This window comes from Ranitomeya imitator, chromosome 5 (genome assembly GCF_032444005.1).
Source record: "Ranitomeya imitator isolate aRanImi1 chromosome 5, aRanImi1.pri, whole genome shotgun sequence".
Lineage (NCBI taxonomy): Eukaryota > Metazoa > Chordata > Amphibia > Anura > Dendrobatidae > Ranitomeya > Ranitomeya imitator.
The window spans coordinates 675973820-675998898 of NC_091286.1; the positions used below are offsets into that span (position 1 = coordinate 675973820).

At 41.7% G+C, this 25079-nt stretch overlaps 1 protein-coding gene across 1 annotated transcript in view; it reads right to left on the reverse strand.

Moving 5' to 3' along the window:
• Positions 1 to 25079, reverse strand: part of LOC138680976 (serotriflin-like) — a 37594-nt gene that overhangs the window by 10002 nt on the left and 2513 nt on the right. The window contains exons 3-6 of the mRNA XM_069768161.1: positions 23040 to 23156; positions 17328 to 17418; positions 13279 to 13424; positions 11591 to 11685 (exon numbers count right to left, since the gene is read on the reverse strand). Of these exons, the coding sequence (XP_069624262.1) occupies positions 11591 to 11685; positions 13279 to 13424; positions 17328 to 17418; positions 23040 to 23156 (449 nt within the window). The remainder of the gene's footprint in view (positions 1 to 11590; positions 11686 to 13278; positions 13425 to 17327; positions 17419 to 23039; positions 23157 to 25079) is intronic.

Here is a 25079-nt window from a genome sequence, read left to right on the forward strand (position 1 = left end):
TGTCCCACCTCAGCGGTAGATCTCTGCAGTTCATCCAGAGTGATCATGGGCCTCTTGGCTGCATCTCTGATCAGTCTTCTCCTTGTTTGAGATGAAAGTTTAGAGGGACGGCCGGGTCTTGGTAGATTTGCAGTGGTATGATACTCCTTCCATTTCAATATGATTGCTTGCACAGTGCTCCTTGGGATGTTTAAAGTTTTGGAAATCATTTTGTATCCAAATCCAGCTTTAAACTTCTCCACATCAGTATCACGAACCTGCCTGCTGTGTTCCTTGGTCTTCATGATGTGCTTCAAACAGAACCCTGAGACTATCACAGAGCAGGTGCATTTATACGGAGACTTGATTACACACAGGTGGATTATATTAATCATCATTAGGCATTTAGGACAACATTGGATCATTCAGAGATCCACAATGAACTTCTAAAGTGAGTTTGCTGCACTGAAAGTAAAGGGGCCGAATAATATTGTAAGCCCCACTTTTCAGTTTTTGAATTTCCACAAAAAATTAAAATAACCAATAAATTTTGTTCAACTTCACAATTGTGTTCCACTTGTTGTTGATTCTTCGCCAAAAATTTACATTTGGTATCTTTATGTTTAAACATGATATGTGGGAAAAGGTTGAAAGTTCAAGGGGGACGAATACTTTCGCAAGGCACTGTATGTTGTTTGTGGCACAACAGGTTTCAATTACAATGGGGTCAATATGTAGTAGAAATAATAATCAAATAATAATCTGGAGTGGAGTTCCCTATGCCATGGAGTGAACATAGCCTTACTTTGTATTGTATAAGCTTCTGCTCCTTGTATTCACAATTGCAGTATGCTATTGGCAATCTTTGTCATCACTATCAGCTACGTATCATAGAATCACAAATAGTCCATAGTCTATTAGCCCACTCAACATGTCCCAAAATAAACACGGACACCTGACAGGATCATTGCAACCAATACAAACACTTGACCCGATCCTCCATGTATTCAGATTCCAAATCATAGCCCCATCTATCCTTAGATTCCAATTTATGAAAATTCCATATCAGACTTTCGTTTTTAAAGAACACTGACTATACCCTACCAGAGCCCAATTAAAGTCCCAAATATACAGGGTGGGCCATGTATATGGATACACCAAAATAAAATGGGAATGGTTGGTGATATCAACTTCCTGCTTGTGGCACATTAGTATATGGGAGGGGGAAAACTTTTCAAGATGGGTGGCGACCATGGTGGACATTTTGTAGTTGGCCATTTTGGATGCAACTTTATAAATGGCCCGCCCAGGTGTATCCATATAAATGGACCACCCTGTATAAGCATATCCCATGTGAACCCAAATCTATACAGATCGTAGTCCAGACCACTCATCTATACAGATCTTTGATAAAGAGCCCAGCTCAGACCATCAACTACGTAGACCTTAAATCGGACTCCTCTATCTCTACAAATAAGAAAACAGAGCCCCCATCTATAGAGATCCTAGATCAGAGCCATGATTTATGAAAACTCAAGATGAGACCCAATCTATATAGACCCCACATTATGAACCCACTTTTTTTCCTATTGACCCGGAATCTTTATTTTTTATTATAGGAGCAGATTTAACCCCTTTACCCCCAAGGGTGGTTTGCACGTCAATGACCAGGCCAATTTTTACAATTCTGACCACTGTCCCTTTATGAGGTTATAACTCTGGAACGCTTCAACGGATCCTGGTGATTCTGACACTGTTTTCTCGTGACATATTGTACTTCATGATAGTGGTAAAATTTCTTTGATAGTACCTGCATTTATTTGTGAAAAAAACGGAAATTTGGCGAAAATTTTGAAAATTTCGCAATTTTCAAACTTTGAATTTTTATGCAATTAAATCACAGAGATATGTCACACAAAATACTTAATAAGTAACATTTCCCACATGTCTCCTTTACATCAGCATAATTTTGGAACCAAATTTTTTTTTTGTTAGGGAGTTATAAGGGTTAAAAGTTGACCAGCAATTTCTCATTTTTACAACACCATTTTTTTTTTAGGGACCACATCTCATTTGAAGTCATTTTGAGGGGTCTACATGATAGAAAATACCCAAGTGTGACACCATTCTAAAAACTACACCCCTCAAGGTGCTCAAAACCACATTCAAGAAGTTTATTAACCCTTCAGGTGTTTAATAGGAATTTTTGGAATGTTTAAATAAAAATGAACATTTAACTTTTTTACACAAAACATTTACTTCAGCTCCAATTTGTTTTATTTTACCAAGGGTAACAGGAGAAAATGGACCCCAAAAGTTGTCCAATTTGTCCTGAGTACGCTGATACCCCATATGTGGCAGTAAACCACTGTTTGGGCGCATGGGAGAGCTCGGAAGGGAAGGAGCACCGTTTGACTTTTCAATGCAAAATTGACAGGAATTGAGATGGGACGCCATGTTGCGTTTGGAGAGCCACTGATGTGCCTAAACATTGAAACCCCCCACAAGTGACACCATTTTGGAAAGTAGACCCCCTAAGGAACTTATCTAGAGGTGTGGTGAGCACTTTGACCCACCAAGTGCTTCACAGAAGTTTATAATGCAGAACCGTAAAAATAAAAAATAATATTTTTTCACAAAAATTATATTTTTGCCCCCAATTTTTTATTTTTCCAAGGGTAAGAGAAGAAATTGGACCTCAAAAGTTGTTGTCCAATTTGTCCTGAGTACGCTGATACCCTATATGTGGCAGTAAACCACTGTTTGGGCACATGGGAGAGCTCGGAAGGGAAGGAGCGCCGTTTGACTTTTCAATGCAAAATTGACAGAAATTGAGATGGGACGCCATATTGCGTTTGGAGAGCCACTGATGTGCCTAAACATTGAAACCCCCCACAAGTGACACCATTTTGGAAAGTAGACCCCCTAAGGAACTTATCTAGAGGTGTGGTGAGCACTTTGACCCACCAAGTGCTTCACAGAAGTTTATAATGCAGAGCCATAAAAATAAAACAAAATTTTTTTCCCACAAAAATTATTTTTTAGCCCCCAGTTTTGTATTTTCCCTAGGGTAACAGGAGAAATTGGACCCCAAAAGTTGTTGTCCAATTTGTCCTGAGTACGCTGATACCCCATATGTGGGGGGGGAACCACCGTTTGGGCGCATGGGAGGGCTCGGAAGGGAAGGAGCACCATTTGGAATGCAGACTTAGATGGAATGGTCTGCAGGCGTCACATTGCGTTTGCAGAGCCCCTAATGTACGTAAACAGTAGAAACCCCCCACAAGTGACACCATTTTGGAAACTAGACCCCCTAAGGAACTCATCTTGATGTGTTGTGAGAGCTTTGAACCCCCAAGTATTTCATTACAGTTTATAACGCAGAGCCGTGCAAATAAAAAATATTTTTTTTCCACAAAAATTATATTTTAGCCCCCAGTTTTGTATTTTTCCAAGGTTAGCAAGAGAAATTGGACCCTAAATGTTGTTGTCCAATTTGTCCTGAGTACGCTGATACCCGATATGTGGGGGGAACCACCGTCTGGGCGCATGGGAGGGCTCGGAAGGGAAGGAGCATCATTTGGAATGCAGACTTAGAAGGATTGGTCTGCAGGCGTCACATTGCGTTTGCAGAGCCCCTAATGTACCTAAACAGTAGAAACCCCCCACAAGTGACCCCATATTGGAAACTAGACCCCTCAATGAACTTATCTAGATTTGTTGTGAGAACTTTGAACCCCCAAGTGTTTCACTACATTTTATAACGCAGAGCCGTGAAAATAAAAAATCTTTTTGTTTTCCCACAAAAATTATTTTTTAGCCCCCAGTTTTGTATTTTCCCAAGGGTAACAGGAGAAATTGGACCACAAAAGTTGTTGTCCTATTTGTCCTGAGTACGCTGATACCCCATATGTTGGGGTAAACCCCTGTTTGGGCACACGGGAGAGCTCGGAAGGGAAGGAGCACTGTCTTACTTTTTCAATGCAGAATTGGCTGGAATTGAGATCGGACGCCATGTCGTATTTGGAGAGCACCTGATGTGCCGAAACAGTGGAAACCCCCCAATTATAACTGAAACCCTAATCTAAACACACCCCTAACCCTAATTCCAACGGTAACCCTAACCACACCTCTAACCCTGACACACCCCTAACTCTAATCCCAACCCTATTCCCAACCGTAAATGTAATCTAAACCCTAACCCTAACTTTAGCCCCAACCCGAAACCTAACTGTAGCCCCAACCCTAACACTAGCCCTAACCCTAGCCCTAACCCTAGCCCTAGCCCTAACCCTAACCCTAGCCCTAGCCCTAATCCTAGCCCTAACCCTAGCCCTAACCCTAGCCCTAACCCTAGCCCTAACCCTAGCCCTAGCCCTAAACCTAACCCTAACCCTAGCCCTAACCCTAGCCCTAACCCTAGCCCTAACCCTAGCCCTAACCCTAGCCCTAACCCTAACCCTAGCCCTAACCCTAGCCCTAACCCTAGCCCTAATTCTAGCTCTAACCCTAGCCCTAACCCTAGCCCTAATCCTAACCCTAGCCCTAACCCTAGCCCTAACCCTAGGCCTAACCCTAGCCCTAACCCTAGCCCTAATGGGAAAATGGAAATAAATACATTTTTTTTATTTTTCCCTAACTAAGGGGGTGATGAAGGGAGGTTTGATTTACTTTTATAGCGAGTTTTTTAGCGGATTTTTATGATTGGCAGCCGTCACACACTGAAAGACGCTTTTTATTGCATAAAATATTTTGTGCAATACCACATTTTGAGAGCTATAATTTTTCCATATTTTGGTCCACAGAGTCATGTGAGGTCTTGTTTTTTGCGGGACGAGTTGACGTTTTTATTGAAAACATTTTCGGGCACGTGACATTTTTTGATCGCTTTTTATTCTGATTTTTGTGAGGAAGAATGACCAAAAACCAGCTATTCATGAAATTCTATTGGGGTAGGCGTTTATACCGTTCCGCGTTTGGTAAAATTGATAAAGCAGTTTTATTCTTCGGGTCAGTACGATTACAGCGATACCTCATTTATATCATTTTTTTATGTTTTGGCGCTTTTATACGATATAAACTATTTTACAGAAAAAATAATAATTTTGGCATCGCTTTATTCTCAGGACTATAACTTTTTTATATTTTTGCTGATGATGCTGTGTGGTGGCTCGTTTTTTGTGGGACAAGATGACGTTTTCAGCGGTACCATGGTTATTTATATCTGTCTTTTTGATCGCGTGTTATTCCACTTTTTGTTCGGCGGTATGATAATAAAGCGTTGTTTTTTGCCTCGTTTTTTTTTTTTTTCTTACGGTGTTTACTGAAAGGGTTAACTAGTGGGCCAGTTTTATAGGTCGGGTCGTTACGGACGCGGCAATACTAAATATGTGTACTTTTATTGTTTTTTTTTATTTAGATGAAGAAATGTATTTATGGGAATAATATATATATATTTTTTTTTTCATTATTTTGGATTTTTTTTTTTTTTTTTACATATTTGGAAAAAATTTTTTTAACTTTTTTACTTTGTCCCAGGGGAAGACATCACAGATCAGTGATCTGACAGTTTGCACAGCACTCTGTCAGATCACTGATCTGACTAGCAGCGCTGCAGCCTTCACAGTGCCTGCTCTGAGCAGGCTCTGTGAAGCCACCTCCCTCCCTGCAGGACCCGGATCCGCGGCCATCTTGGATCCGGGGCTAGAGCAGGGAGGGAGGGAGGTAAGACCCCCGCAGCAACGCGATCACATCGCTTTGCTGTGGGGGGCTCAGGGAAGCCCGCAGGGAGCCCCCTCCCTGCGCGGTGCTTCCCTGCACCGCCGGCACATCGCGATCATCTTTGATCGCGGTGTGCCAGGGGTTAATGTGCCGGGGGCGGTCCGTGACCGCTCCTGGCACATAGTGCCGGATGTCAGCTACGATAAGCAGCTAACACCCGGCCGCGATTGGCGGCGCTCCCCCCGTGAGCGCTGCCGATCGCTATGACGTACTATCCCGTCCAGGGTCAGATAAGCCCAGGGCACCTCGACGGGATAGTACGTCTAAGGTCACAGAGGGGTTAATAAGCTAAAATGTATCAGAATTCTCACTCGATAAGGCAGTATTAGTGACAAACCTAACACAGTAATATGCTCCACCCGCCCTCCAATTTTGCTGCCTGAGGCACAGGCCAAAGCTTACATTCACTTTAACCCCTTAAGCCCCGAGGGTGGTTTGCACGTTAATGACCGGGCCAATTTTTACAATTCTGACCACTGTCCCTTTATGAGGTTATAACTCTGGAACGCTTCAACGGATCTTGGCGATTCTGACATTGTTTTCTCGTGACATATTGTACTTCATGTTAGTGGTAACATTTATTCGATATAACTTGCGTTTATTTGTGAAAAAAACGGAAATTTGGCGAAAATTTAGAAAATTTAGCAATTTTCCAACTTTAAATTTTTATGCCCTTAAATCACAGAGATATGTCATGCAAAATACTTAATAAGTAACATTTCCCACATGACTACTTTACATCAGCACAATTTTGGAACCAAAATTTTTTTTGTTAGGGAGTTATAAGGGTTAAAAGTTGACCAGCAATTTCTCATTTTTACAACACCATTTTTTTTTAGGGACCACATCTCATTTGAAGTCATTTTGAGGGGTCTATATGATAGAAAATACCCAAGTGTGACACCATTCTAAAAACTGCACCCCTCAAGGTGCTCAAAACCACATTCAAAAAGTTTATTAACCCTTCAGGGGTTTCACAGGAATTTTTGGAATGTTTAAATAAAAATGAATATTTAACTTTTTTTCACACAAAATTTATTTCAGCTCCAATTTGTTTTATTTTACCAAGGGTAACAGGATAAAATGGATGCCAAACGTTGTTGTACAATCTGTCCTGAGTAGGCTGATACCCCATATGTGGGGGTAAACCACTTTTTGGGCGCATGGCAGAGCTCGGAAGGAAAGGAGCGCCATTTGACTTTTCAATGCAAAATTGACAGGAATTGAGATGGGACGCCATGTTGCGTTTGGAGAGCCCCTCATGTGCCTAAACATTGAAACCCCCCACAAGTGACACCATTTTGGAAAGTAGACACCCTAAGGAACTTATCTAGATGTGTGGTGACCACTTTGACCCACCAATTGCTTCACAGAAGTTTATAATGCAGAGCCGTAAAAATAAAAAATCATATTTTTTCACAAAAATGATATTTTCGCCCCCAATTTTTTATTTTCCCAAGAGTAAGAGAAGAAATTGGACCTCAAAAATTGTTGTCCAATTTGTCCTGAGTACGCTGATACCCCATATATGGGTGTAAACCATTGTTTGGGCGTATGGCAGAGCTCGGAAGGAAAGGAGCGCCATTTGACTTTTCAATGCAAAATTGACTGGAATTGAGATGGGACGCCATGTTGCGTTTGGAGAGCCCCTGATGTGCCTAAACATTTGAACCCCTCACAAGTGACACCATTTTGGAAAGTAGACCCCTTAAGGAACTTATCTAGATGTGTGGTGAGCACTTTGACCCAACAAGTGCTTCACAGAAGGTTATAATGCAGAGCCGTAAAAATAAAAAATCATATTTTTTCACAAAAATGATTTTTCGCCACCAATTTTTTATTTTCCCAAGGGTAAGAGAAGAAATTAGACCACAAAAGTTGTTGTGCAATTTGTCCTGAGTGCGACGATACCCCATATGTGGGGGTAAACCACTGTTTGGGCGCATGGCAGAGCTCGGAAGGAAAGGAGCGCCATTTGACTTTTCAATGCAAAATTGACTGGAATTGAGATGGGACGCCATGTTGCGTTTGGAGAGCCCCTGATGTGCCTAAACATTTGAACCCCTTACAAGTGACACCATTTTGAAAAGTAGACCCCTTAAGGAACTTATCTAGATGTGTGGTGAGCACTTTGACCCAACAAGTGCTTCACAGAAGTTTATAATGCAGAGCCGTAAAAATAAAAAAAAATTTTTTTTCACAAAAAATGATCTTTTTGCCCCCAATTTTTTATTTTCCCAAGGGTAAGAGAAGAAATTAGACCACAAAAGTTGTTGTGCAATTTGTCCTGAGTGTGACGATACCCCATATGTGGGGGTAAACCACTTTTTGGGTGCATAGCAGAGCTCGGAAGGGAAGGAGCGCCATTTGACTTTTCAATGCAAAATTGACTGGAATTAAGATGGGACGCCATGTTGGTTTGGAGAGCCCCTGATGTGCCTAAACATTAAAACCCCCCACAAGTGACACCATTTTGGAAACTAGACCCCCTAAGGAACTTATCTAGATGTGTTTTGAGAGCTTTGAACCCCCAAGTGTTTCACTACAGTTTATAACGCAGAGCCGTTAAAATAATTTTTTTTTTTTCGCAAAAATTATTTTTTAGCCCCCAGTTTTGTATTTTCACAAGGGTAACAGAATAAATTGGACCCCAAAAGTTGTTGTCCAATTTGTCCTGAGTACGCTGATACCCCATATGTGGGGGGGAACCACTGTTTGGGCGCATGGCAGAGCTCGGAAGGGAAGGAGCGCCATTTGGAATGCAGACTTAGATGGATTGGTCTGCAGGAGTCACGTTGCATTTGCAGAGCACTGATGTACCCAAACAGTACAAACCCCCCACAAGTGACCCCATATTAGAAACTAGACCTCCCAAGGAACTTATCTAGATGTGTTGTGAGAACTTTGAACCCCTAAGTGTTTCACTACAGTTTATAACGCAGAGCCGTAAAAATAAAAATTCTTTTTTTTTCACAAAAATGATTTTTTAGCCCCCAGCTTTGTATTTTTACAAGGGTAACAGAATAAATTGGACCCCAAAAGTTGTTGTTCAATTTGTCCTGAGTACGCTGATACCCCATATGTGGGGGGGAACCACTGTTTGGGCGCATGGCAGAGCTCGGAAGGGAAGGAGCGCCATTTGGAATGCAGACTTAGATGGATTGGTCTGCAGGCGTCACGTTGCATTTGCAGAGCCCCTGATGTACCCAAACAGTAGAAACCACCCACAAGTGACCTCATATTGGAAACTAGACCTCCCACGGAACTTATCTAGATGTGTTGTGAAAACTTTGAACCCCCAAGTGTTTCACTACAGTTTACAACGCAGAGCCGTGAAAATAAAAACCTTTTTTTCCCACAAAAATGATTTTTAGCCCCCCAAATTTTTATTTTCCCAAGGATAACAAGAGAACTTGGACCCAAAAAGTTGTTGTCCAATTTGTCTCGAGTACGATGATACCCCATATGTTGGGGTAAACCCCTGTTTGGGCGCACGGGAGAGCTCGGAAGTGAAGGAGCACTGTTTTACTTTTTCAATGCAGAATTGGCTGGAATTGAGATCGGACGCCATGTCGCGTTTGGAGAGCCCCTGATGTGCCTAAACAGTGGAAACCCCCCAATTATAAATGAAACCCTAATCCAAACGCACCCCTAACCCTAATCCCAACTGTAACCCTAACCACACACCTAACCCTGACACACCCCTAATTTTAATCCCAACCCTAATCCCAACCGTAAATGTAATCCAAACCCTAACCCTAGCCCTAACCCTAGCCCTAACCCTAATGGGAAAATGGAAATAAATACATTTTTTTAATTTTATTATTTTTCCCTAAGGCTAGGTTCACATTGCGTTAGGGAAATCCGTTTAGCGCTAGCGGATTGCGCTAACGCAATGTCTTTTTAGGTGTCGTGTTTAGTGGTCGCGTTAACGTCCCCGCTCTGGAAGATCGGGGATCGGACCTCGGGCGCGCCGCGGACGCTGCAAGCAGCGTCTGAGGCGCGCCACAAAAGAATGGCACCTTGCTAGCGCGAGCCGAAAATGGCACGCTCTAGCGATGCGCTACACCCGAAAATCACATTGCTGTCAATGGTTGTGCTAACGGACCCGTTGCACGGCGTTAATTGTGACATTTTCGCCGTGCAACGCTGTCCGTTAGCGTTAACCCATTAACGCAATGTGAACCTAGCCTAACTAAGGGGGTGATGAAGGGGGGTTTGATTTACTTTTATAGCATTTTTTATATCGGATTTTTATGATTGGCAGCCGTCACACACTAAAAGACGCTTTTTATAGCAAAAAAGTTTTTGCGTCTCCACATTTTGAGACCTATAATTTTTCCATATTTGGGTCCACAGAGTCATGTGAGGTCTTGTTTTTTGCGGGACGAGTTGACGTTTTTATCGGTTACATTTTCGGACACGTGACAGTTTTGATCGCTTTTTATTCCGATTTTTTGTGAGGCAGAATGACCAAAAACCAGCTATTCATGAATTTCTTTTGGGGGAGGCGTTTATACCGTTCCGCGTTTGGTAAAATTGATGAAGCAGTTTTATTCTTCGGGTCAGTACGATTACAGCGATACCTCATTTATATAATTTTTTTTATGTTTTGGCGCTTTTATACGATAAAAGCTATTTTATAGAAAAAATAATTATTTTGGCATCGCTTTATTCTGAGGACTATAACTTTTTTATTTTTTTGGTTATGATGCTATATGGCGGCTCGTTTTTTGCGGGACAAGATGACGCTTTCAGAGTTACCATGGTTATTTATATCTGTCTTTTTGATCGCGTGTTATTCCACTTTTTGTTCAGCGTTATGATAATAAAGCGTTGTTTTTTGGCTCGGTTTTTTTTTTTTTTCTTACGGTGTTCACTGAAGGGGTTAACTAGTGGGCCAGTTTTATAGGTCGGGTCGTTACAGACGCGGCGATACTAAATATGTGTACTTTTATTGTTTTTTTGTTTTTTTTTAGGTAAAGAAATGTATTTATGGGAATAATATATTTTTTTTTCTGCTTTATTTAGGAATTTTTTTTTTTTTTTTTTTACAAGTGTGGAAATTTTTTTTTTCACTTTTTCACTTTGTCCCAGGGGGGGACATCACAGATCACCGATCTGACAGTGTGCACAGCACTCTGTTAGATCGGTGATCTGACATACAGCCGGGCAGGATTAGAGCTGCAGCTGCAGCCTGATCCTGACCCAGAAGTGCTCCCTGCAGGACCCGGATGCAGCCCGGCGGCCATTTTGGATCCGGGGACTGCAGGGAGAAGACGCTCGGTACACGTTGAGTACATCACCGTGTACCGATCGTCTCAGGGAAGCCCGCAGGGAGCCCCCTCCCTGCGCGATGCTTCCCTGCACCGCCGGCACACCGCGATCATCTTTGATCGCGGTGTGCCGGGGGTTAATGTGCCGGGAGCGGTCCGTGACCGCTCCTGGCACATAGTGCCGGATGTCAGCTGCGATAGGCAGCTGACACCCGGCCGCGATCGGCCGCGCTCCCCCCGTGAGCGCGGCCGATCGCATATGACGTACTATCCCGTCCCTGGGAATTAAGTCCCAGGTCACCTGGACGGGATAGTACGTCATATGGGATTAAGGGGTTAAATAGCAGTCAGAAAATAGTCATTCAGCAGAGATCTATCAAGCCCATCTCCCCCAAACACATGCCTGATCCTGAACATCAGGGGGCATACAGGTGTCCCATTCAAATTAGTTAGTCATTGGGTCAAACTGGAAGTAATTAGCTAAATTAGAGACAGCAATAAACTATAATACATAAAGTATCAGAATTTTAAAAAAATGCTAAAAATTTACTTACGCTGGGCAGTAGTGACAAACGTAGAAGTAAGGTAATTTTTGGCCGGGACAATAGGCAATCGCACAACCCAATTTAAAGGATTTATACCAGACAAGCTGCAAGTAAAGAAATGAAGCAGTAACATGGAGACAAAAGATTGCAAAAAGAGATATATAGAGTACACATTGTATCTTTAGGGACAACAGGACAAATTAAAGGTGATGTGGTGCCCAACAAAAATTCTATTGCGATATGAGGTATTAGGAAAAGTGGAGCTTCCGATTAGCCGGGAGACTGTGAACTCCTGAAAAACAACAAGTCAACAACGATTCATGGGGGGAAAGGTATGTACTAGAAAAACTTACGTATCATATTGGGAACTAGAATCAGACTTAGTGAACATAAATCCCCTTAAAACAAACTTTATTATAACGATATGTCTAAAAACATACACCAACCCAGTGCTATATATGGCAGAAAAAAATGTCTACCTAAAAATTGACCAAGGTCTAGCGCATACCCTACAATAACCTCTCCTGCCCCCTGCCTGGCTGTGGAGGTTGGCATCCTAATAACGATTTTTTGGCGCCCCCACTCAACGTGGACTGACCCTCACTGCCCTGTCTCACCCTACAATGCAGGTGAGAAAACAATAATATAAGAACAGAGATGAAGAAAGCAAAAAAATGGTAAAAAAATAAATAAAAAAAAACACAATATAATGAAATCAGCAAAAAAAGGGGAGGCAGGTACAGGACAAATACTGCAATTAAACAGAGGTCCAAACCTTTTTTGATAGCCAGCCAATGAATATTGCCAGTTTGCAATGGGTATGTTGTCAGATATGCCACATAAAACAAAAAAAGCAAACTGTAGGACAAGTACTATAATTTTACAGGGATCCAGCCATTATGATAGCCAATCAGTCAATCCTACTAATCTGCAATAGATACGCTATCAGATATGAAACATAAATGTAATACTTCAGCATAAACTCATAGCTATTACCCATACCTCAGGTAAGCTGCCTGCCTGGTTTCAACAAAGATGTCAGTAAGCAGTATACTACCCCATTAAATGGGGCCGACAGCAAAAGGTATTACCATGGAATGCTAATACAGATACATTTGAGCAATCCCATAGGGTATGTCAATAGCATATGCAATGATGCCTGTTACTTATCAGAACATTCTGCACCTCAACGCGTTTCCCCGTAGTTCGGTTTATGCTGAATTATTACATTTATGCACGTGTCTTCTGCGTGCTTGAAAAATGTTTGAGTCCCCACCACTGTATGTCTCGTTGTTGTTAGCCACAACACATGCAGGGATTGCCTTTTTGTTAGGTAATCCCTGCATGTGTTGCAGCTGTCGAACAGCCGGGAGACATGCAGCTGCGGGGACTCGAACATATTTTTCGAGAACGCCGAAGACACTCGATTAGCACACGAGCATGGTAACACCATATCCGAGCATAGTCGCTCAACACTGGTTTCTAATCACCATCTCTTTACGCCTAGCCATCTATGGTGTGGTCACTTTGACATTACTCAAGCTGTGAGCTGTGTTTGCATTTAATAGATTCTTGCCCTCCACATCTTCTCCTTGATGACACAACTAAGTCCGATGATACAGCATGTCAGAAAAAAAAAACATTGAGAAAGCACTGCTTTCTGAGAGGTCTCTACTTCCAAATACACAGATGCCTACCTGGGTGTAGTGACCAATGACAGCACCGTCTTCTGTTGCTCCTGTTCCATGATCAAAGAATTGATTTTCATCCCACCAGCCTTGGATGACTTTTGCCCAGTTGTGCAGCCTGCTAGAACTGTATAAGTTCTCTCCACATCCAAAAGCTGAAAGCAAAATCATAATTTTGTAATAACTTTGCGTAAAGTTATGCATTAACGTAAAAGCATGCTCAAACTATAGGTGAGGTTTTTGTTTTACTGTATGCATTTTGGGCAAAAAAATAATGTAATAATCGGGTTTCGCTAAGAATTTCGTACAATTTTTCACATTGCAGGAGTCAGAAAGGTTACTTTCACACTAGCGTCGGTATGGTGCCGTCGCGCTGCGTTGGCCGATGTACCGACGCATACTGTGCAAGCACCGCACAATGGGGGCAGCGGATGCATTTTTCCAGCGCATCCGCTGCCCCATTGTGAGTTGTGGGGAGGTGGGGTGGAGTTCCGGCCGCGCATGCGCGGTCGGAAATGGCAGACAGAACGCAGCGAAAAACGTTACATGTAACGTTTTTTGCTGCCGAGGGTCCGCCACAACACGACACAACCGTCGCACGACGTGTGGCAAAGTGTCGCAATGCGTCGCTAATGTTAGTCAATGGAGAAAAAACGCAAACTGCAAGCAATTTTGGATGCGTTTTTTCTCCTAAACGAAGCATTGCGACGTGCAGTGCATGACGCTAGTGTGAAAGTAGCCAAAGCGTTAACTGAGAATTTTATTCCGACTTAGGAATTTGTATTTTTTTTATTCATCTGTTTCTAAGCTCCTCTCAGCTTGGACCATGTCAAACCACAGCTCAACTTTTATGTGGTCTGTGGTTGTAAACCAGCAAAGAGCAGCTCAGGAAGAGAGAGATAAAAAAAAATTTGCAAATGCTCCTTTGGAAAGAGTTCGCTGACGGATTCTTCATTAAGCCATTCTGCATCCAGGAAAATAAGGAACTTATAAAAGTCAAACTATGAAAAACTTTTATTGAAACTCATTTGCAACAGTTTGTTTCATCCTAACATTCATGTATTTAAGTTTTTAAAAAAATGCCCTCTAATGTTTTTGCACCATTGATATAATTGTCATCTATATATTGTGCCACCATAATATTTGTGCGTAACGTTGCTCAATTATATTGACTTTATTTCTCATATTCACACTGATATTTGGGTACTCTGACCACTATAATTTGGATAGTACAATAAATTAAAGTGTCTACGGTACCAAATCAATTATAACAAAGAGAAATATCAAACAGTTGCAAACTATTACAGTTCGAAAAGGTTGTAGTGGTGCTCGGCCATAGTAGCAGACCAAAACTTTTTAAAGAAATTGAAAAAAAACCATTGTTTGGACCCATGGAAGCATTCCGTTGAGCGCAAAATGTCCATCATCCACTTTCTCTTCCCCGCATCCTCTGTCCGCTGCTTAACTGTCCCACATAGAGGAATAAAGGATTGTTTTTTTAAGGAATGGAGAGTGCCGTATTTTTCAATTTCTTTGATAATTTGGAAATTATTTGGTTTGTTTTTTTGCACTATAAGACACATTGCTTTTTCATTGTTTTGCATTTCAAAATTTTTGCTCAGCACGGCATCATTACGTGGTAGCAATGTGCAAATGGCATTTTAGTTTGGACATTGTAAGACATTGTGATTTGTAGACTATTTTCAGACCAACATTCTGATCTACAGTGGGGGAAAAAAGTATTTAGTCAGCCACCAATTGTGCAAGTTCTCCCACTTAAAAAGATGAGAGAGGCCTGTAATTGACATCATAGGTAGACCACAACTATGAGAGTCAAGATGAGAAAACAAATCCAGAAAATCACCTTGTCTGATTTGGCAAGATTTGTTTTGCAAATTATGGAGGAAAATACTACGGAGGATAGAGAATGAACTTCAATCCAATATTGCAGCCAGCATGCAGCCATCGGGTAAGGAAATGGTGAATCAAACACCTGAAAACCCCGCCCCTATGGCTGAAAATTGTTCCCTCCAAATTCAGGTGACAGAGTCCCTTTAAGAGGGTCCTCTGTCCTCCACTCATTACCTGTAGTAATGGCACCTATTTGAACTTGTTATCAGTATAAAAGACACCTGTCCACAGCCACACTCCAAACTCCACTATGGTGAAGAGTCAGACCAAAGAGCTGTTGAAGGACACCAGAAACAAAATTGTAGCCCTACACCAGGCTGGGAAGACTGAATCTGCAATAGGCAAGCAGCTTGGTGTGATGAAATCCACTGTGGGAGCAATAATAAGAAAATGAAAGCCATACAAGACCACTGATAATCTCCCTCGATCTGGGGCTCCACGCAAAATCTCACGATGTGGGGTCAACATGATCACAAGAACGGTGAGCAAAAATCCCAGAACCATACAGGGAAACCTAGTGAATGACCTGCATAGAGCTGGGACCACCATAACAAAGGCTACCATCATTAACATACTACGCCACCAGGGACTCAGATCCTGCAGCGCCAGACGTGTCCCCCTGCTTAAGCCAGTACATGTCTGGGCCCGTCTGAAGTTTGCTAGAGAGCATTTGGATTATCCAGAAGAGTATTGGGAGAATATCATATGGTCTGATGAAACCAAAGTAGAACTGTTTGGTAGAAACAGAACTCATCGTGTTTGGAGGAGATAGAATGCTGAGTTGAATGCAAAGAACACCACACCTACTGTGAAGCATGGGAGTGGCAACATCATGCTTTGGGGCTGTTTCTTTGCAAAGGGACCAGGATGACTGATCATTGTACATGAAAAAATGAATGGGGCCATGTATCGTGAAATTTTGAGTACAAACCTCTTTCCATCAGCAAGATGGAAGATGAAATGTTGATGGGTCTTTCAGCATGATAATGATCCCAAGCACACTTCCAGGGCAACGAAGAGTGGCTTCATAAGAAGTAAGCGGCCTAGACAGTCTCCAGATCTCAACCCCATAGAAAACCTTTGGAGGGAGTTGAAATTCTTTGTTGCCCTGTGACAGGCAAAAAACTTCTCTGCTCTAGAGGATATCTGCATGGAGGAATGGGCCAACATACCACCAACAGTGTGTGCCAACCTTGTGAAGACTTACAGAAAATATCTGACCTCTGTCATTGTCAACAAAGGATATATAGCAAAATATTGAGATGAGCTTTTGTTAATGACCAAATACTTATTTTCCTCCATCATTTGCAAAATAAATCTTGCCAAATCAGACAAGGTGATTTTCTGGATTTGTTTTCTCATTTTGACTCTCATAGTTGTGGTCTACCTATGATGTCAATTACAGGCCTCTCTCATCTTTTTAAGTGGGAGAACTTGCACAATTGGTGGCTGACTAATTGTCATATCTTTCAGATTATAAGACGCACTTTTTCTCCCCTAAATTTGGGGGGAAAATGAGGGTGTGTCTTATGATACATATATACCTTATCGGCGCGCTGCTGCGGATGTCCAGGTGCCAATGCTGGCTGTGTTGCGGTGGTGGTGCTGCGCTCTCTCTCTCTCGAGTCGCAGTGCGGTGCTGCGCTGTGTCCCCGGTGCTGTGTGGGGCTCTGCCCACATTTTGTGAAAGGCCCGAGCCCCCAGCAGTTCTTCCAAGGTTTCCTGTGCGGTGGACTCCAGGAAAATGGCCACCAGGAGGTGGCGCATACGCAGATGGACAAGTCCGTTCATTACATTTCTTCCCTCCTGAATCTTCCCTCATCACCTGTGAGTGATATTAGTGGGCAGTGGAAGGAACCACAGCAACTCCGCCATGAAGTGGAGACCCCATAATCTTACAGAGCGGTTGACTGAGTGCTGATGAGCAGAGGCTACCAGGACTACAAAGGAGAATGAACTCCATATTTATGCCTATGATTGTAGAATGGGGTGACACCTAGGCTGTAAAAGGTGTAATACATAGGGTCGCAGTACTTTATATAGTGTACACAATGCTGCTGCCAGATTTTTTTGCATCTCTCGTACAACCCTTTAGTTCATTTATGCATAATGTCTAAAATCAAGACCCTGATTATAGGTATACATACTGGTAATCTCTCTTTGGTCTGATGTGCTGTGGCCATTTTGGCACTGGTTTGCCCACCTGACTGCATTAGCCGCTGCTTCATCATCCCATTCCTTAAAGAAAATAACACAAATATAAACGATTAAAACAACAAAAAATAAATATACTTTACGGCGTCTCACATTGCGATGACACTTTGATGACAAAGTCCGGCACTTGCCCAGTGCTCATAATGAAATGGAAATACCTTGCCCGGTTTGACATAGAGACCTTAAAGACCACTTACGTAAAAATGACCGGGAGACAAAAAGACACACAAAATGAAGAATTCATAATTAGACAAATTTGTAAAGTTACTTTTCCTTTCAAATTTGTAAAGTTACTTTTCCTTTCAAATTTGTAAAGTTACTTTTCCTTTTGACTGTTATTAATTGTACCAAATTTATCAAAGTATTGCACAATATTTGATAATTTAATTCCTCTTTAGATACAAAACTTCTGTCTAGAACTGATTTTTCATCTTTTACGCCACCAGTTTGGTGGAGTGATTATGGGTCAAATTCCTAATTTCATTTCAGTCTATTTTTGTCTAGTTCTTCCTGTTTTTAGATTGTTTTTGTTTTGCACCATATTCATCATTTATTTCTGCCTTTCTTTAAATCTGATTTTAATTTGCTCATCTGTTTTTTTCTTTGTTCACCGTCACAGCCATAGTTTTTGTAACCCAGATTTTTTGCGGCTAATTCATTACTTGCCATTTTTGAGCACATGTGTTCGTGTCCACAAACGTAGAGTGCTGTTCTTTATTTGTGTGCCAAAAACATTTGCACAAATGTTATCTTTGGGTGACATTATAATGCATCATGTGACTTTTTTATACTTAAAAGGCACAAAAAAGTAAAAAAGAAAAATATGGAATTTTTTTTATTTTTGGCAAAATTCATAAACCTGTGTGCGCCATTTTGAAGAATATGAAGCTAAAAATACCAAATAATGGCACTAGAAAAACAAATGACAAGGAAATGACAACACAATGAATTGGCAATATATATAAAATTATTAAATAAGTCGTGTGTCATGAATTTGACAAAAACTATAAAACTGCCTTTTTTGACAACCGCAAATTAAAAATATTAGAGTAAAATACTTTAAAAATGGACCACAGCTTAATGCGTTTAACCTCTTCTCTCTACAGCCAGTTTTCATTTTTGCAGTTTTTTTCACCCCTTTCTCCAAAAGACATTACTTTTTTATTTTTCCATCCACATACTCACAGCTTGTTTTCTTGCAAGATGAGTTGAAGTTTTGAAGCACGCCATTCACCAGTTTTGGATTTTTTTTCCCCCATTTTTCAACCATTTTTTTTATTTTTACTTTACTTTTTAGTCCCCTTAGGGAACTTCAACCTGTTATCTATTTACTTATTCTATATACGGCAATTACACACTATTGCAGTATGCAATGTAAATCTGGGTCCCTTTTTTAGCTCAGCAGATAGCTGAACTTCAGAGGAATTCTAAGAGGGTGGCAATTGGGGCCTTCAACAGGCCTCAGACAATCATGATAAACAATCAGTGTCTGCAATCACATCACAAGTCACTGATGGGAGCTGCTATGGGAAAGCAGTGTGTTGGGTGGGTTGGTAAGGGAGAACAGTGGTTCTTTTTAAATGACACTCTCCAATATTGACAGTGGCCCTTCATTTGTTAAAAGCCAAGGCTGGAGATCTTCTCCGGTTGTGTCGGTTAGGCTGGGTTCATCTCAGCTACGATTATGACACTTGGCTCAAACGGCAGAGTTTTAGCCGACTGTCAGCTTACTGTGCTCCTATTGTCTTGCATGTGAGAATCATTGCACAGGTGCAGAGAAGATGGAGAATTAAATGTCTCCATCTTCTCCTTTGTCCTAGGTCGCGGATGTCGGATTGCACTCATATGACATTGGAGTGTAGGCCAATGTTTTACACACATGCATAGACTTGAATGGGTGCACTTGTTCTGATTAATCCGATGCACTTGCTGCATGTTGCAATTTTTTTCTCATGCCTAGTAGACATGAGAAAAAAATAGCAGATTTGCACTGCCCCATAGAATAACATTGGTCCACATCGGAGAGCACTTGGCCATGTTATACCCTAGTGTGAGCGAGCCCTTAGAGGCACATGTCAATATTTGTTAAGAGAGCTCGTTTCTTGACCCCACTCCACACATGATCAACCCCATATTGTACATGTATGTGATATTGTGTTAAGGAGATAGACAAAAAAGTAACACGCAATGTGCCAAATTCCAGTGGAAACAATTGATAACTTCCCCCCAAAGTGTCCAGACAATTCACACATTGTCAACCTAAATATCTAAATTTACATACATTTAGGCCTTAGCCCATTGCTTTACCAGTTATATTTCCTATATCTAAATTCCACAAAAATCTCCCCCCCCAAAAAAAAAAACAACTCAATCATCTGCTAGTGGCATAAAGTTATGTGAAGTATGACTGTATTAGTAAAAAAAACCTGGCATCTGATACATGCTGCCCAAACCACGGGAAGCATGTTTTAGGCACTGACTGTAGGATTTCAGCCATATATCTTTGACTCCGCAACGCTGTGGCATTTCAGAGAAAAAAATACTGGGGATCAAGGCGCATTGGGAGGAAAGTTGAAAACATGGGTCCTTGGTGCCTTCTCCCAGTCCAGTGCCAGTGACTGACAAGTCTCAATATAAGCACTCGGAGAGAGAGATGTCACTTTTCAGGAAAACGGGTAGGGAGACGCTGTTGCCGTCTGGCAAGCAATGACTGAGCTGCAGCATTTCGAGTCAAACATACATTTCTGAAAACATGCATCCAGTGTATTATTGATGCTGTTCATTCATTGGGCAACATATATCAGCTGTCAAGTTCCTTTTTATGCAAAATAAGGCTTCATTATTGTGTACGAGTGCTATCCGTGATTTTCAGGGCCAGCACTCATACCTGTAATACTCTATGTCCGTGATTTTCCGCTGGCCAAAAGGTTTTCAGAAAATCACGGAGACATGTTTGATTTTGTGCCGAGAGTCGGATGACAATCTGCAGCGCAAGTCAATGGATCCCTGAAGAAATTGCACAGCGCTCAAATAACATCCGAGTGTGGTCCGATTTTCACAGACTGTCAGGATTGAGAAGGTGGAGATTTTTTTCGACATCTCCACGTACAAGAAATATCGTATGATGCTCGTACCACACTCTGATTAAACTTTGAACAGAGTCTGATCAGAAAAATAGTCAAAACAAGGAGAACTATAGGAGTTTTTGTAAAAGTATCCACAAATCTTTATTGACACAATCAAGTAATGCAGACAAAAATTTAAAAAAATGTGCAAAAAGGAACACCAAAAATGATGTCACACTCAGTACAATATACAAATATGATGTCACTTCAAATAGAAATAACTTTGATGTAAGAAACTACCATAAGGATTAATTAAGCATGATCATGTCCCCATCTATCATCAACAGAATAAACTCCAGTCCCATGTAATATTGCCATAACTCATGTGGGCATGGTCAACATAAAACATCATTCCTTTATAACCCCATCCATACAAATAAGGCCATCTCATAAGCCTGCCCAATATGGGGCAAAAGGTAGTCTTTCTCAGGTACTGAGGTACATCATTGGATGCACCCCGATGCGCGTTTCGCTGCCTGTTAGACGTGCTTTTCCCCTTGTGAAAGGCGAAATAATTTGTTTTTTGGATAGTAATACTCTGACAGATATAACTTTTAATGTTTTTCCCGACAGAGTCATGTGAGAGCTTAATTTTTGTGGTACAAGAGGACATTTTCAGTTGTATAACTATTTATTTACATACAAGTATTTCAATGCATTTTGTTTCACTGTTTTTGCGGAAAAATTATGAAAAAATAGCATTTTGATGAGCTTTTTACTTTTTTTTTTACACTGTTTACTGTAGGTGATAAATAATGGGATCATATTATAGATTAGGTTGTTCCCGGCAAGGCAATATCAAATTTGTGTGTTAGGTGTCAAGTTCCCGCCTCTGCACAGGGGGAATCTCGAACCATCTCTGCTGTGGTCTCCCATTCTTCTCCAGCCGCAGTGGAGTCTGCTCAGCGGAGACGTCGGTCCCAGCTTCTTGCTCAGTCTCACTCTGTGCATAGGGTTACTGCTGCTATTCCAGCTTCTGCCATTGAAGCCAGTGCTGGGCAGCGGCGAGCAGACGCTTTTGGGACTAAGTCCTGCTTTTGCCCTTCTGAGCATGCCCAGGGCAAGATCTCCCTTTGGAGATTGAGGGTCCCATGCTCAGATCCTGCAGCAGATCCCATTGGTCCTCCAGGAAGGTCCTGAAGGTGCTCAGCTTCTGTGGCAACCTCCCATTGGTCCTTCTGGGAAGGTCATGTACATGCTGCAGCTATATAAGGTTTGCATGACCGCATGGCCATGCGCTAGTGTACATTTGTAAACGTGTGTGTGTTGTGAGTGAAAGTCGTTCATTAATATCCCCTCCCTATTGGACGACTGCTCGCGGAAGGTGGATGATTGCTTTCTAGTGCCCGACTTAACCAACAGCACGTTACACACCATACAGCGTCTAGTGCGGCGCCGTGTGCTTTCGCATTGCTTTCCTGACCCAAGCCTGGGTGGTTAGTGGTGTCCACCAGTGTGGCACCGCATGCACTCTCGTGCTTCTTTAACTATTATTTTGTGTACGCTGACACCCCATTAGCGGTGTCGAGCGCAAGTAGTCTAGACGTACTCGGATCCAAAGTCTTGGGACTGAGCTCGGTGACTCCTTGCTTGCGCTCTTGTGTGCGGTACCGCAGCCCTGTGACTTAACAGGGTTCACTTCCTTCACACAGGGTGAAGTTAACCCGTGTGTGTATTCACATTGTACCGCCATATAGTCCGTCTTTACTTGGCAGCAGTTCCATCTCTGCACGGTGGACCCCGGGCTGCGAACTCACCTTATTCAATCATTCTTATTATTTGATGGGTTCCGCTAGCCCTAACATTTGTGTCCTTTTTTAGTTTATTGTTTTCATAAAAATTGAATTTGATTGACAAACCATTTTTTCATAATTTTAAGTTGTTTATATTGTTTTTTTTTCTATTTTTGAATTTTTTTAAAACTTTTTTATGCAGTCTAACTATGGGACTAGAATATTTTATACCCTGATCACTCGTCTAAAACCATGCAACACTTATGCATTGCAAAAGTGTTAGGCCTGTCAGTTTGACATTGCCAAAACGCTTGTTAGACAGCAAGCCATCGTAGCTGGTAGGCCAGGAGGTCATTCTTTGACATGCCATGAGCTCCATTGATTATGACTATCACATCATGGAGATGCCAATGGGTGAGAGAGGAATCTTCCTTTCACAACCTTCTAAATGCTGCAATTGCTATTGATCATGGCATTTAAAGGGATAAACGACCAGGGAGCGATGCTTGCGCCGGCTCTGGATATCACAGCATGAGCTTGTCTATCAGTTGAGTAGAGCTCCTGCAATGATCTTGCAAGCACAGCTCCAATTCCTGTATAATCACCATGACATGAATATATGCCAAGTTTGCGGGAGAGTCGTATTGATCATGATCTCCATTATATTTACGAGGACTTCCCAAAACATTCAAAATATTGTATTCACTGGTCATTCACCATGGAAAAATTTGGCAACTTTTGGAGGATAGACCAATTAGAAAATGATCGGAATGATGTAAAGTTTTACCATTTTCAGCATGTTGCTTGGGGCAGGCTTCACTTGTGATCTTAGTTCGTTGTGTCTGTCCACAATGTATTGTCTGATGCTTTCTTCTTCACATGAATATTTTTTATAGGCATCATCCTGCAGAAGAAATCAAATAGGATCGCTAATAAATTGGAGATAAGAAGAGGTAAGAGAGAATTGAGAGCAGTATTCAAAATCAACTTCATCTACAACATCAAGTTTTATTTTGGCAAACTATAACAGTGTGACCACTGGAGGTCAGTGACAGCTGCAGTATTGCTTTATGGCTTTAAAATGTCTAAGAAAATAACTTCTTCCCATAAGTATACCCTATATAAAGATGAGCAAGTTGATTCAAATTGAATATATATTCGTGCAAATCTAGCAAACAATTCAAATTCTAATGAATTAAAATTTTTAGAGGTTTGATTTTCGTAACTCTAGAAAAGGGTGTCATTTGTTTAATTCTGAAGACTGAGGTAAAGGTAAAAAAAACAATAAACTATTACTCACCTTTCGATAGCCCTCTACGCATCAGTCCCAATACCCCCATTTCCTGATCACTTCTCTCTAACAGTCATGGTTTTCTAGAATGAAGCCATGTGACAGTATGAGTGCTGGTAAACTCAGCAGAGAAGAGGAGCTGTCCAGAGAATCGGGGAATGGCAAAAGAGGTGTTGGGATGACTGAGGAGAGGTGAGTTTAATTGCTTTTTTTAACATTTTCATGGCAGATTCAATTAGCACCAAATTTAGTAATTATAAGTTGAATATTTCCCTAAACTCCCCCCCCCTGAATGGAGGGAATCTACCGGAACCAAATTTTGTGACCTTTGCTCAATTTTAGTTCTATAGATATTATAATTGGAGGTCTCCATCTCAAGATTTCTTTTCTTCTCAGACTTGATCAGCAATACCTTTAAAAATTTGCCCCACAGCAATCAGCTGATCTGACTGCTGATCATCTATGTTAATGTTTGTTTCATTAAACTTCTAATGTCCTACAAAATTATCCTAAATTCTACAAATGCTAATGCCATAAAACATACTAGGAGACATGACAGACTTCTGTCAAGTAGATGTAAGGCATGTTAAAGGGACAAAGCTACAGCACTAGATAGAATCACGTGGACAAGAGTGGTGCAATATTGAGTGCTGCATTGAAGGGCATCAGAGCGCACCAATGGCCCTTTATTTCCCAGGCCCCAGAGATCATGCATTGCTTCTAACAACCTGCTCCATTGTGTGTCATGATGGGAACACTTGAAACTCTAATAACACATTATTCAATACATACCATATATACTCGAGTATAAGCCGACCCGAGTATAAGCCGACCCCCCTAATTTTGCCACAAAAAACTGGGAAAACTTATTGACTCGAGTATAAGCCTAGGGTGGAAATGCAGCATTTACCGGTGAATTTCAAAAATAAAAATAGATCATTATTTCCCCATAGCTGTGCCATATAGTGCTCTGCACCGTTCATATTTCCCCATAGCTGTGCCCAATATAGTGCTCTGCACCGTTCATTTTGTCCCATAGCTGTGCCCCGTATAGTGCTCTGCACCGTTCATTATTGTCCTATAGCTGTGCCCCATACTGTGCTCGGCACCGTTCATTTTGTCCCATATCTGTGCCCCATACTGTGCTTGGCACCGTTCATTATTGCCCCATATCTGTGCCCCATATACAATACTCTGCACCGTTTATTATTGCCCCATATCTGTGCCCCATACAGTGCTCTGCACCGTTCATTGTGCCCCATAGCTGTGCCCCAAATACAGTGCTCTGCACCGTTCATTGTGCCCCATATCTGTGCCCCATATAGTGCTCTGCACCGTTCATTGTGCCCCATATCTGTGCCCCATATAGTGCTCTGCACCGTTCATTGTGCCCCATAGCTGTGCCCCATATACTGTGCTCTGCACCGTTCATTGTGCCCCATATCTGTGCCCCATATAGTGCTCTGCACCGTTCATTGTGCCCCATAGCTGTGCCCCATATACTGTGCTCGGCACCGTTCATTGTGCCCCATAGCT